The sequence below is a fragment of the Manis javanica genome, chromosome 3 (assembly GCF_040802235.1).
Source record: "Manis javanica isolate MJ-LG chromosome 3, MJ_LKY, whole genome shotgun sequence".
Lineage (NCBI taxonomy): Eukaryota > Metazoa > Chordata > Mammalia > Pholidota > Manidae > Manis > Manis javanica.
The window spans coordinates 80133100-80145907 of record NC_133158.1 but is presented as its reverse complement, the minus strand read 5'-3'; the positions used below and the strand labels follow the sequence as shown (position 1 = coordinate 80145907).

Genomic DNA, 12808 nt, shown 5'->3' with positions numbered 1-12808 from the left:
TAATTGTATCCAAAAGTCAGAAAGGCTGACGATACAGGAGATGGAGAGATAACTGGTAATTTGAAGCCTCTAAGAATTGGTGGGATGGGAATGGGGCACAGGTGAAGCGATCAGCCCTGGCAGTACAAGGAACCCATTTTTCACTAAGGAGGACAGAGGGTACAAGGGAGTTTATAGGCTCCACAAAAAAGGGAGTTTCCTTCAATAGCTCCTAATTCCTTTGTGAAGTTGAAGAGGTAACAGAGTGAGTGAAGACCTCTGGGTCAAGGATTTGAAAATATGGAGAAGCAACTGTTGAAAAAACAGAAGAGCTAGTGAGGGAAACCATGACATCTAGCTGGTAGTGAGGGCCCTGCTGGGGAGGGCCCACAAGTTACTGGGCACAGAGCTGACCATGAAATTATCTTCTCCCGCATCACTCCCAGCCTGGCTGTAAAAATAGAGGAAGAAGTGCATAAAACAGAAACGATGATTCAGGCTAGAAAGCACTAAGAACTCAGAAAAGTAAATGTCCTTTATCCTTAAATCTTGTGAAACAAGAATGATCAGGTTGATAGATATGATTTGATTTAATTGGAGGCTTTAAAACACCTGCTTAGATCTGAAAAATAATAAAAAGTCCACACACCACCATCCCAGAGAAAGGGAGACAATACGTTTTCAATTGTAAAGACTTGTACACACTTCAGCTACTCTTTTTTAAGTTAACAGGGATCCTAGTTCTGGAAGAAAATGCTTTAAGGACACTTTCAGCCTTGGGATTTTAAGATTCTATAATCAGATTCTGAGATAAGCAATACTTGTAAATGACTGTTCTTCCATCCAGGCATATGAGGTCTGAGATTCTGCCCAAACACATGCCTTATGTAAACTGGTAAGGAGCTCTTTGTTTGGTACTGGGATCTCTTGCCTCTGAGAACTCTTGCTTCTAACTTCTCCAGCAGCATGAGGAAAGGAAGTGGTACGTTTGGAAATACCTTATAAATGGGAAAGAAGCTGACATGTGGAATGCTGGAGAAAGTTATCTGAATTCAATGAGAAAATGAGAACGCCTAAAACTCCATGTGGCACAAGTTACTCTGAATGAATTACTTTCTCTCCTCTGCACTGTCCTGAAAATGAGTGTGCTTTTTTATCTGCCAACACTGAAACTAATTCCTCTATGACTCTGATGTTTTGTTATGAATTCAAGTGAAATCTTATTTTTCAACTTAGCAGAATCAAAGAACTGTTTTGTATATATTAATACCTTATTTATCATTAACAAAATTAGAAGGTAAATTCTAATACATTTACATATAATCTGAAAAAATTATAAACATTTTAAGAAGAGAAACCAAAGTATTTTCTTAAGAATTTGTTAGCTTGGAGTATTTTTTTAAGTGTTTATTTTCATGAGAATTTCTGCTTATTTTTCCTTCTTCCCTTTTTGCCACCAAGTTCCCTATCCAGCAAATTAACATATATTCATGAAAAAAAGTTTGTTTCCTGTTACAGTTTTAGTTACTTCTTTAAATATTTCTAAATATGAGACTCCATGTGTTTAGCTGTAGAAAGAAAAAAATCCCAAGAGGTAGTCTACATACAATACACCAGCATCTCTAAATATTTAAAGAACAATTATTCCACATGGCATCACAGACTACAATTTAGAGCAATGCGGCCAGTTTTTTCCCTAAGGAAAGGAATCAATTTTTTTTTTCATACTTAAAAAGCAGAGGGGAAGAAACAGAGTTTAGAAGCTGGAAATGTTCCTGAAAACTTGCCTTAAAATAGAACAGGTAACAGGTATTAAATTCTGGATTTGCGTACCTTTGGTTACATTTGGAGTTACCGTAGTATTTTTGATATCAGGAGGGGCAGTTGTTTGTTCTGTCTGTGTAGGAAATTCGTTGCTACTGCGAGGTTGCAGTGGTTGTGTAAATTTTGGGGCTTGACCTTGAAAAAAGTTTTAAAAACTCTTTATTTTCTTATCTATACCAACTTGATTAAAATAGTTATTTTATAATGCTTTTAATATATTTATGGAAAGTTACACCACATATCCAGGGATAGCAAATTCTCACATTTAAAGTAGGCATACCTTTGGCTATTTTTGGAGGGGCTGTTGTATTTTTGAGGTCATTGCTGTTCCGAGGAGGTGGAGGTTGAGTAAGTTTTGGAAGACGACCTTGAAAAATGGTTTAGGAAAAGTTTAAGCATTTTGCTTATAAAAATCATAGTTAAAAATAGTAATTTTAAATGTCTGCAATATTTCCTAGAGTATTTAATTCTTCACAGTAATTTTAAATCTCAGAAATATTTCAGAAGGATAAATATACTCTGCATTAAATGTACAAATATACTGGGATTTCTCAGATCTGAAATGATTAAATTGTCTGAAAATCATCTTCTTAGAATAATAATGAGAAGGCAGATCATGTTGAAGTCTGAGCTATAAAAGTGTCATCACAAGTTGATACACTACACACTTCACTTATTTAATAAATATTTATGAAGGGCCCACTATGTGTCCAGGTACTGTGATAGTTTTTGGGGATATAACAGTAAACAAAGCATTAAAATTTTATATAATATTGAGGGAAGTTATTTCCACTTTTAATTTATTCAAAGTAAAAGGCACTTAGACCAAGGTTGTTATTATAATCATCAGTGCTGATGTGATATAAATATTATAGTACCGGAGACCTGATTAAAAATTACTGAGATTGAGAGTCTTGAGAAGCAATCTCATTATATTGTTCCATCAGTGATGTTCTTTCTTCTTCCACTTGGAATCCTGGAAACCATTTTGGTATCTAACTTTTTTACAGGATAACTACTTCTTTTTAAAAATCCCTTTAAGAAGGTATCGTAATTAGGAGTTAAACATTCACATTATTTTTAATTATTTTCTCTCAGAATAGTGAAGCCATTTTTAATTAATCCAGTGAAAATAATATGTCTTAAACATACTGTTGCTTTACCTTTAGGAATAAACTGACATCCAAGCAGTTCCAGTTTCATGGCAATTTTCTGCTGCCATTGGGTAGGATTCACTCTAATAAAACGTGCAATAATTGGTGGCAAAAAGTTATTACGCACATCCTGGTGATAATCTTTGTTTCCTTGAAATATCTTTAGAAAACAACAAAAAATTGGTACTTTATGTTAACAGAAGTCAGGGTTAAACTGCTCCACTGAAATAAATGTTTATCTTTTTGTTCTGGGCCTTAAATGAGATCTGCAAAGTATGATAATTAGAATTAGTTTCTAAAAAAATAATTAGAATTTGGAATAATTCTTAAGCTGTGCACTCTTCATCAAAAATTTATGGAAGGAAAATTCTGAATATAAAAATGAGTTTAAGATTTAAACATAACAGGAGTGCTAACTTGGAAATTTAGGAAGAGAGATTCAAATGTATTGTGACAGTATATTGTATTACTAAATTAGTAAGTTTAGTCCTGTGGAATTACTAACTACTTAAATATATATTAATTTTATTATCAAAGTAAAGCCTAATGGAACACACTAGGTCTTAGAGGAAATGCTTTACTGTGTACTTTTCATAATTTTTCTCTCAATAAATATACTGAAAGTGAATATATGCTAATGAACACATAACAGATATATATCTCCACCTACTGGATAAACCATATTAAGGCAGTTCCCATATGATCAGACCTGAAAAGGAACTTTGAAATACTGTTTTCTAATTCAATGACTGAGCATAAACTAAACAACAGCAAATGCATTATATGAATAATCTCGAGCTACAATTCTGATTTCAAGTGACTATCTCATTCCCTCAACTACTCAAGGAAATAATGATAGTATCTTACACTAAAACAGCTCTTAATTATTTATAAAGCATTTCCATATAATTAATTCAGATGTTCCTCAAAATAGGTAGAACCCAGAAAAATGTAGACCATAGAATGTGCCAAAGGGAATCACATAGCCAGTCAATGATATGAGCAGTGACCTGAATCTTCGAACTTAAATTTAGGGCTCCACTAAGCAATAAAGAGTCCTCTTTATCCTACAGGCCAAATCACATAGGCAGTTTCTAAAAACCACAATAACAGACATGCCTGAAGTAGTTTGTTTTTTATCATTTAAGGAGAGAACGAGTAAATGTTTCACTCCTCAAGTCATTTCCAAATATAGCTATTTTATTCCTGGCTGATTCCCATGGCATTAGATTATAAACTTGCAAAATGTCTTAATATCCTTCATTCTCTAAGAGTCTGAAATAAAATGAAGGCAATTATTTACAATCTATTATATTAATGTAATAGGAGGAGTAACTAAATATCATTTGGGGATGTAAAATGTCTTTGGAGATCTTACTCTTTTATAAAAAACTTAAAAGAAAGATTTTATAGAAAACTAAAAAAATTTGCTATATTTAACTGTAAGAATTTATTATGGAACCCATATGAAGAGGGAGGTTTGCAAGGTATCATGAGGGTAAAACAGAAATGGAAGTCAAAGTTTCCACTCTCAAGGAACTTAAATTTTATTGGATGTTACTACACAAAAATATAGCATACTATTAAAAAATTGCATTATGAAACTGGTTGTATATGCATTCCCATTTTCTGAAAACAAAATCAAAAGCTGCCTCAATCCATATGTACATGCTCATGCATGCTGCATGTTTACGAAGGGTGTGAAAATGAACACACCAATTACTCCTGAATTGGGGGTAGATGAGGGAGCAGATGGGCTAACAGAAGTGGGGCAAAAGATTGTTATTTCATATAATTCAGCATAAGGAGTCCCACTTCTATCCATGATACACTAACAGGGACTGGACTTACACTTCTGCTTTAAACATCTGAAAAATCAGATAAAATATATGAAACAATGGTTTTCAAAGACAGGACAATAGGCAGCATAGGACCTGAGAGAAGGGGAAATAAACAAGGTGAACCCTTTTATTATCCCAATACCATCTGGAGACAGCCTAATGATCTCACTGAATTGAGAAGACTGAGCTCAGAGATGCAGAGCCAAGGCAGCTAGAATTTGCAGGGCAGAGTGCAGAACCATGCTGAGAGACAGAGACTTCTAGGATCTGTAGGGGGGTTCCCATTAGATCTTCAACTGCATGTACACAAACTAAACGTGGATGGGAAAAGAAACACACCGGAAATGAGCCCATAGAACAATTCTGAGAGCTAGACAGGGCTAAGAATAGCCCAAATGCCAAGAGAGACTGGAGAAACCTCATAGTACATGATATATTCGGCTGAATACTTAAAACAGTACTGTCTCAGTTGTGGGGAAAAAATTAGAATTAAAGGTTGCTGAAGTCCTGCCTAACAAAGCTATAAAGCAAGCTTTGAAAAGATCAAATGATTTCCAAGTAACCTGTATTCTAGAATAAGCTTAAAAAATACTTAAAAGAATAATTAAAAAAAAAAATTCAGCAGCAAAAAATGTAAAGTTTACAGTGTCTGGCAATCAATTAAAAATTAGCAAAATGTAACAGGACCCATAATGTCAATCAAAATAAGAAGACCCAGATATGACATACTGACAGGCTTAGTAGATAAGGGCATTTAAAGAGTTACTATATACTCCATATGTTTTAGAGGTAGAGAAAAGCATGAGAATAGAGAGACACAGAACTTTAAAAGTCCAAAACTGTAAATCTAGAGGTGAAAATACAATATTGGAGATAAAAATACATTGGATGAAATTAATGATTAGACACTGTAGAAGAAAAGATTAGTGAATCTGAAGACAAAACAATAGAAATTTTCCAAATTAGAAGAGAAAAACAATGAAAAAAAAAAGACCAGTGAACTGTGAGGTATCTTTAAGAGTCATAATATTTATGTAATTAGAATTACAGAGGAGTATCTGAATAAAAAATGGACTACAGTTTTCTAAATTTGATGCAAATTATAACCACAGAGCCAAGAAGGTCACGGAAGCCCTTGCAGAAGAAACATGAAAACAGCTACACAAAGGCACATCAGTATCAAATTGCTTCAAACAAAGGATAAAAAGGAAATCCTAAAAGAAGCCAAGGAAAAAAAGGGCACATTACATATAGAAAAACAAAGATAATAATGATAGCAGAATTCTTGCTGAAACAATGCAAACCAGAAAACAATGGACTAGAAAATTTGAAGTACTGAATGAAGAAACTGTCAACCTAGAATTCTATATCCAGTGAAATTATCTTTCAAAGATGAAGCACAGTCTTTTTCAGAAATATAATTCATTATTGTTAGATAGCATGAATAATTCTTATAATTTCAAAAAATTAACTATATTCCACAAGGATAATAAATATTATACAAACAACTATGGATGTGCTGAGAGTAAAAGTAGTCCAGTATAGGGACATGAAGCAGAAGTAAGGTAGGTATGGAGACAGTTTTGTTATTTGCTTCAGAGGGTTGAGCCTCACCAAAGATGAAGTTCCTATGACCTCAAGGAGAAGAGAGATAAGAGAACCTTGAGTAACAGAAGAATTTAGATTCATGTGAAAGATTACAGAGAACTCCTAGAGTTTTTTGAAGAGACTAAAAAAGTGGTAATTGAAGACCTTTTAGCAATATAATAGGGAATATTAGTATCATATAATTGAAACAAAATTCATGGGAAATTTCATTGAAAAAATGTGCCCATAAAATCAATTCTAAATGAGAGAAATCTACCTTACTTGGGGACTAGGACTTCCCCCAGCTATAATATCCTGGATGATAGGCCAGGAATCTGGGTAAAAATGAGACTCAGCTAGATAAGAGCCATCTCTGCCTACTCTCTACCCTTATCTGCTTTGGAATATTCCAGAATCATCATTTTTGCCAACTAAAACAATTTCATAATTACCACAAAAGTTAAGGATATTCTTCAGGTAGAAAAAAAAAGTTTTCTAAGACAAAAATTGGTGAGGTGATCTTGAAATGACCTTTCAGGTCTATAATATCCTGTAATTTAATGCCCTTTTGCCTTTAGCTCTTTTGTCCCCCTCACCTACAGAGTAGAAATCTTGGGAACACATTAGGCTCTCCATAATTCTATGGGTTAATAAGAAAAGCTTTTTAGAGATAAGAAATTACAAATTCTTTTTTAGAATTTCTTAAGTGTCTAAACAATTGAATTTAAAATGTAGTGGGGAAAAAAAAAGTAAGGAAGGTACTTACCTGTATTATCATCAAAAGGGACCTAGAACACAGAATTTTCTAATCACAGCTACAAGAGTAAGGCCAAGAACTAACACTACCTAAAACAACTAGAAGGGAGTAGCTTCTGTGACTTTTGGCAAAGGCCCATTTTTAACAATGATTTAAAAATAGCTTGGTAATTATTTTACCTTATCCTGTTCCACACCAGGCTCTCTATATACAGTCCATCTCTGCCCATCGTCACTGTATAGAATCCTGTAGGCTGACACATAGTAATTGTGTTCCACCATAGTGGAGCCGGTGGTTACAATGCCTGGGGAATGAACAGTTACTCTAATTAAAGCACAGTCTGATACTCAAAATTTTTTCAGCATTGAAGCATAAACACCCAGAATACACTGTTTGAATTACTATGTCTAAGTGCCAGGTTTATCACAATAATTAAGTAAATTCTTGGCTTTGTTCCCTCATAGAGACAGAAGGAATTAATAGGTGTACATAAGGAATGGACTATTTTGGCAGTTTATGTCCATATCATTGTAAAATGTATCTCATATCCTGGGAAGGAATGATTTCCTGAGACTGCATAGATCAAAAATGATTATTGGTATTATTTTCAGTACCAAAGCAAAACAAATCTGACAAAATTATCTAAATCCATCCTAACCAATTATACTGACCATATGCTAAGCTGCTTCCAATAATTAATTAAATTTATACTCAGCACATGTATAAGATTAGCACTTAAATTGGTCTCCTTGAACATAAATTTCTTAGTAACTGTAAGAGATGGTTACTTCAGATGTCTCAAGATCACTTTACTGAAACATTATCTTAAAAGAATCTCATTACAATGAAAAAGAAAAGCTAGTAAAAGCAAATGCCAACTCCTCTCCTCTGCCATGTTTTATAAAACATCTTCAGTACTATAAACACAGTAAAGAAAACTTAAAACCATACAATTAAATATTCAGTGACCTGATTTTCTATGAAAAGCTTAGATGTCACCAGGTTTCCAAACAAAAACAGTATTATAAATCATTCTAGAAAGTTATCTGTCTTAACCTGTTATCTTCTTTTCCTTATTCAGATCTATTTGTAACCACTGATATTCATCAGTGGCAAAAGCAGCCCAAGGCGGCCCAGGTTTCCTCAGCCTGGCCTTTTCAGGTTTCCAGCTATTCTCTTGCCCTGTGTGGTCAGTCCACTCCAGCACTGAGGATGCTGTTATCTGAGGATCAGCAATCACACCAGATTCCATCCCCAGGGTTCCATAACAACCTGAAACGAAGAAGAAAGTGATTTGGTTTTCAGATATAAATTCAAAATCTATATAAACTTGCTCATTGGAAATTTTCCTTTGTATATTTAATTAACATACACTATGTTAATAGTACATTATTATAGAGAGATTTCTAAAGTAGGTGTTTCTTGGGTCTATGTCTTTGTGTCTTGTCAGGAAATGTACATATTTATTCACAAGCAATAACCATCAATTTTAAGAAGATACAATACCGTCTCCTGGGGACACTGTCCCCAGGCCAGTGGGTGACTCACTCCCTTATCTCCTTCAAGTGTTTGCTGAGATGTCACGTACTCGGTGGGGCCTGCCCTCACCACACTTAACACTTCAAGCTAGTCCCTCTGCACTGCCTATCCTCTTGCCTTGCCTTATTTTTCTACATCACTTATAGAATTATGAGGCCATTATAAACACTAATTTACTTATCCAGTGTTCACTGTCAATCTCACAGTACCAGAGTGTAAGCTCCAGGAAACTTTGGTTTATTCTGCTTACTGTTTCAGCAGCACTAGAACAGTGCCTGACACATTAAAGAGGAATTTAATAAATGTTTCCCAGTGAATGAATCTGCTACTACTTCAAAAATCACTTTTGTAAGGAAACTTAGTTGCTTATATGATCATTTCCCTAGTAATATAAAACCTCCAATTATTCTGCTATTATAATAAGTATGTATTTTACCTCATAGTTATGGTGACAACTAAATAAGAAAGTGCAAGAAAACAACAACTGGCATAGTGTCCAAAAAATACTAGCTATCATACAAATTACAATAAGTTATAAAGTCCATGAGAGTCTTACCACTTGTCTTAAATGTAAAAAGACTTGTAGATAAATGTCCCCTGAAAGAGAGAAAGGTTTTTTGGTGACAATCATATAACATTAGTTCCCCGTATTTTCATCTTGGTACAACTTTTTCTTTTGTTTTTACTTTACTGTATAAAGAACTAAGGATATTCTATGGCTACATATTTTAGACAACTGATGATATTGTCAGCAAAAAGTCTCATTTCTAAGCAGAACTTCTGGAAGCATAAACAGTTTTTCCCAATAAGTATCTAGGTTCATATATGCATACAAAATACGCAGTTTTCCCAATAAGCATAGTTTCATATATGAGTGTGCAAGTGTTTCCATATAACCTTTAACATATCTTATTTGGTTTTCATGAAATAAATTGACTCCTAAAACTTTTCTGTGGCAGTTGTTTCTGGTCAAAGTACATGGGAAGGTATAATTCTTAGACAGTGAGGCTCAAGTTTCCTGGGGCAAGTAAACAGAACCAAAGCTAACTACTAGTAAGAGAGATTACATTTGTTATAGGAAATCAGCACAGCTGAGAACAAGTTTCACTTTTACAATGCAGCACTGCATTTGGGTTGCAAAGTAACAGGCAAGATAGGTACCAGGAGACTGGAGGGGTGGGACAAGTGACCAGTTCACTATCTGTCAGGTAAAAGAACTCTAAGGAACGTAAAGGGGTAAAATTACCAGTGTATGTTCCTGCCTTTAGCACAGCATGCAAACTACTGTAAGCATATGCAACCTTTCTCTATTTGTTGTTATGTATAAAAGAGAAAATTCACGCACAAAAAATCTTTCTTTGGGTAGAAGAGGGAAAAGGAATGAAAGGATCTATATAGTATCATATAGAAAAAAACTAAAAGAAGGAAGGTAGCTGATTCTATACCAGAGGTAGGCAAATGATAGCCCATACATGGGCATATGGCCAGTGAACCAAGAATGGTTTTGAAGTGGTTAAAAAGTTGTAAATAAGGAAGAAAGAATACGTGACAGGGACACGTGGCCCATAAAAGTCTAACATATTCTCTAGCTGGTCCTTTACAGAAGAAGTTGACTGAACCTGCTTTCTACTGCCTAGATATGATCATGTTCTTGTCTTCAGAATGAACACTGGCCTAGGACCTCTGAAGAGAAGCTGGTTTTATTTCTGCTTCAAATGTCTACAGACTGAGCATATCTAAGAGGCAAGATTTACAAAAACTTTTCACAAGTATTACATTTCCATTTAATGTTTCAACTTTTCCCTGCTTTTGATGTGTAGTCTATGTTTAGTAAAACAGCAGAACACTAGTTACCATGAAAATACATTCTCATATAAATATTCTCTTAGGATGAGAGGAGGATTCACAATAATACTACCTCTGATTTATGTCTATCAATTTATACTCAAAGTATTTCAATTATCCTCAATCAGTCCTAGGTCACATAGGCTATAAAGAACAGAGCAGTTATGCCTTCTGATCTTTAAATGAAGTAAGGATTTGGCCACAAACTTTTAGACTCTTACTCCAGACTTTGTAAATACTCCAAAAAGAAGAAAGAAACAAATCATGGCTCCAAAAGACTATCCTTTTGGTGGGGAACAACTGAAGTAGTACCACGTTGCCTGTGCTCTTTAATACACTCAGACACTGAACACACAAATGTGAGAGGTGATTGCACAAATGTTATTCCATAGGCACCATTACCAGTGATGTTATTGATGTCTAACTAGTCCCTAGCCCACCCCTGCCCAGCATGATTATCAATAACATATATACTTACACCACAGACGTGACATTATTAGCCAAAGAACTTTCATAGTACGGGATACCTTTGCTAATTACAACACTGATTTGGCCGCCCAAAATGTTTGACACTACTCCTGCATGCACACCAGCCAGGCACAGTGGTGAGGACTTGAGGGAAGGAAAAAGAAAAGATTAGTTTTTAATTTTCTTTTGATAATTCATAAACAAGACACTTACACTTCCTCAAGAAATTAGTTGATCTGGGCAGTTTTCTCAATAAACATGGAGTACTTTATTGATCCCATAACATAGATCAGATTTTTAGCAGAAGAAAAAAATAAAACATTACATATCACTAAAAAGAAAGAATTCCTAGGGGAAAAAAAACCAAGATAAATAAGATAAAGATATACAACAGATATACATCTACCTATTCTGGAGTTTTTAAAAAATGAAGTCATATCACAACTTTAACACAGTCTATGTGACGCAGACTTACATCTCTATATCCATGAGGGATTGTTCCAGATATCTCAGCAAAAGGAAGCAGACAGCCAGCTGGGCAGTACTTACTGCAAAATAAAAACAATTTAAATGTTATATAGTGCTGTACCTGATGGAGGAAAAGACCAAAAAAATCACATACCCACTTTTTAGTTCAATGTAAATGCTGTTATTTCACCACCCAAGATGTATCACTTCTATAAAGCTCTTTCAGACTTTCCCTATCCACCCATATACCTGTCTTTACCCATGTATTTGCCAAAGTTGTCTCATATTTTACATACTGCTTTGACTATTTTACTTCATAATGAAGGGCAGAGGCATCTCCACTGTAACATCTATTCATATTTAATAGCTACATGATATTCTATTTGGTTGATAAACCATAATTTACTTTTATCAACTACTGATGAAATTTAAGTTGACTGAAAAATGTATGGCATGCATGCATTCAATCAGTCACCCACTCACCCACCCACTCAACACTTTTATTTGAATGTCTATTATGCTGTCTGTTTAGTGCTTGGCTGTACTGGGTTTAGAAAGATTCAACAAACAAACATGGCCCCTGTCCTTACTGGGCTTACATTCCGGTGGTGTAGAAGACATTAAACCAATAATTAATTAAATGAGTAATTAATTAGATTTTGATTCTGCTATGAAAAAAGGCACTCTATGAAATAACTGGAAGGAATCTAACAATAAAACTACTACAAATATTTAGTAAACTTATATGTGCTGGCAGCATTCTAAGTATTTCAGTAATCCTGGTAAGAACCCTATGTGGTGGGTATGTTATTAACCTCACTTTTACAGATGAAGACACTGAGGAACTGTGTGAGCAGGTCACACATCTGGTAAGTGGCAGATGGGATCCAGAGTCTTCACTCCTACCCAGGGCTCTGCACTGCCTCAGTCAGCGAACAGGGTCTGAGGAAGTAGGGCCTCAGCAGGTAATGAACGGCAGTCAGTGGAGAGGAATGCACACCATCAGAGGGAGGAGCATGCTGGGAGCCCACAGCCTTTGTGTGCCTGGACATGAGAATGACTAGTGCAGGCAGAGTGCTGACAGCAAAGGTAAGATTAGCATAAGAGAAGGCTGGAGAGGTGGGCACAGCCACACCGTGCAGAAGCCTTGTGGGCTATGGTGAAGAGTCTGAAATCTATTTCTAAGTAAAAATAAGAAGTCAGTAAAGGATTCTGACAGCTTATATACATAATGTGATTCATACTTTTAAAAAAGATAACTCTGGTTCCTGGGAAGAAGAGACTAAGGAACCATGAGTGACAGCTGGGACATAGTTAGGCAGAGCAGCAAACACGATGCAGGTGAG

General features: G+C 35.1%; 1 protein-coding gene across 2 annotated transcripts in view; it reads right to left on the bottom strand.

Annotated features, from left to right (window-relative positions):
* Window positions 1-12808, bottom strand: part of DCBLD2 (discoidin, CUB and LCCL domain containing 2) — an 80624-nt gene that overhangs the window by 12234 nt on the left and 55582 nt on the right. For both annotated transcript variants that reach the window (XM_073231773.1, XM_073231774.1), the window contains exons 5-12: window positions 11470-11542; window positions 11005-11138; window positions 9238-9278; window positions 8199-8414; window positions 7322-7446; window positions 2967-3117; window positions 2084-2170; window positions 1813-1938 (exon numbers count right to left, since the gene is read on the bottom strand). In XM_073231773.1, coding sequence (XP_073087874.1) covers window positions 1813-1938; window positions 2084-2170; window positions 2967-3117; window positions 7322-7446; window positions 8199-8414; window positions 9238-9278; window positions 11005-11138; window positions 11470-11542 — 953 coding nt within the window. The remainder of the gene's footprint in view (window positions 1-1812; window positions 1939-2083; window positions 2171-2966; window positions 3118-7321; window positions 7447-8198; window positions 8415-9237; window positions 9279-11004; window positions 11139-11469; window positions 11543-12808) is intronic.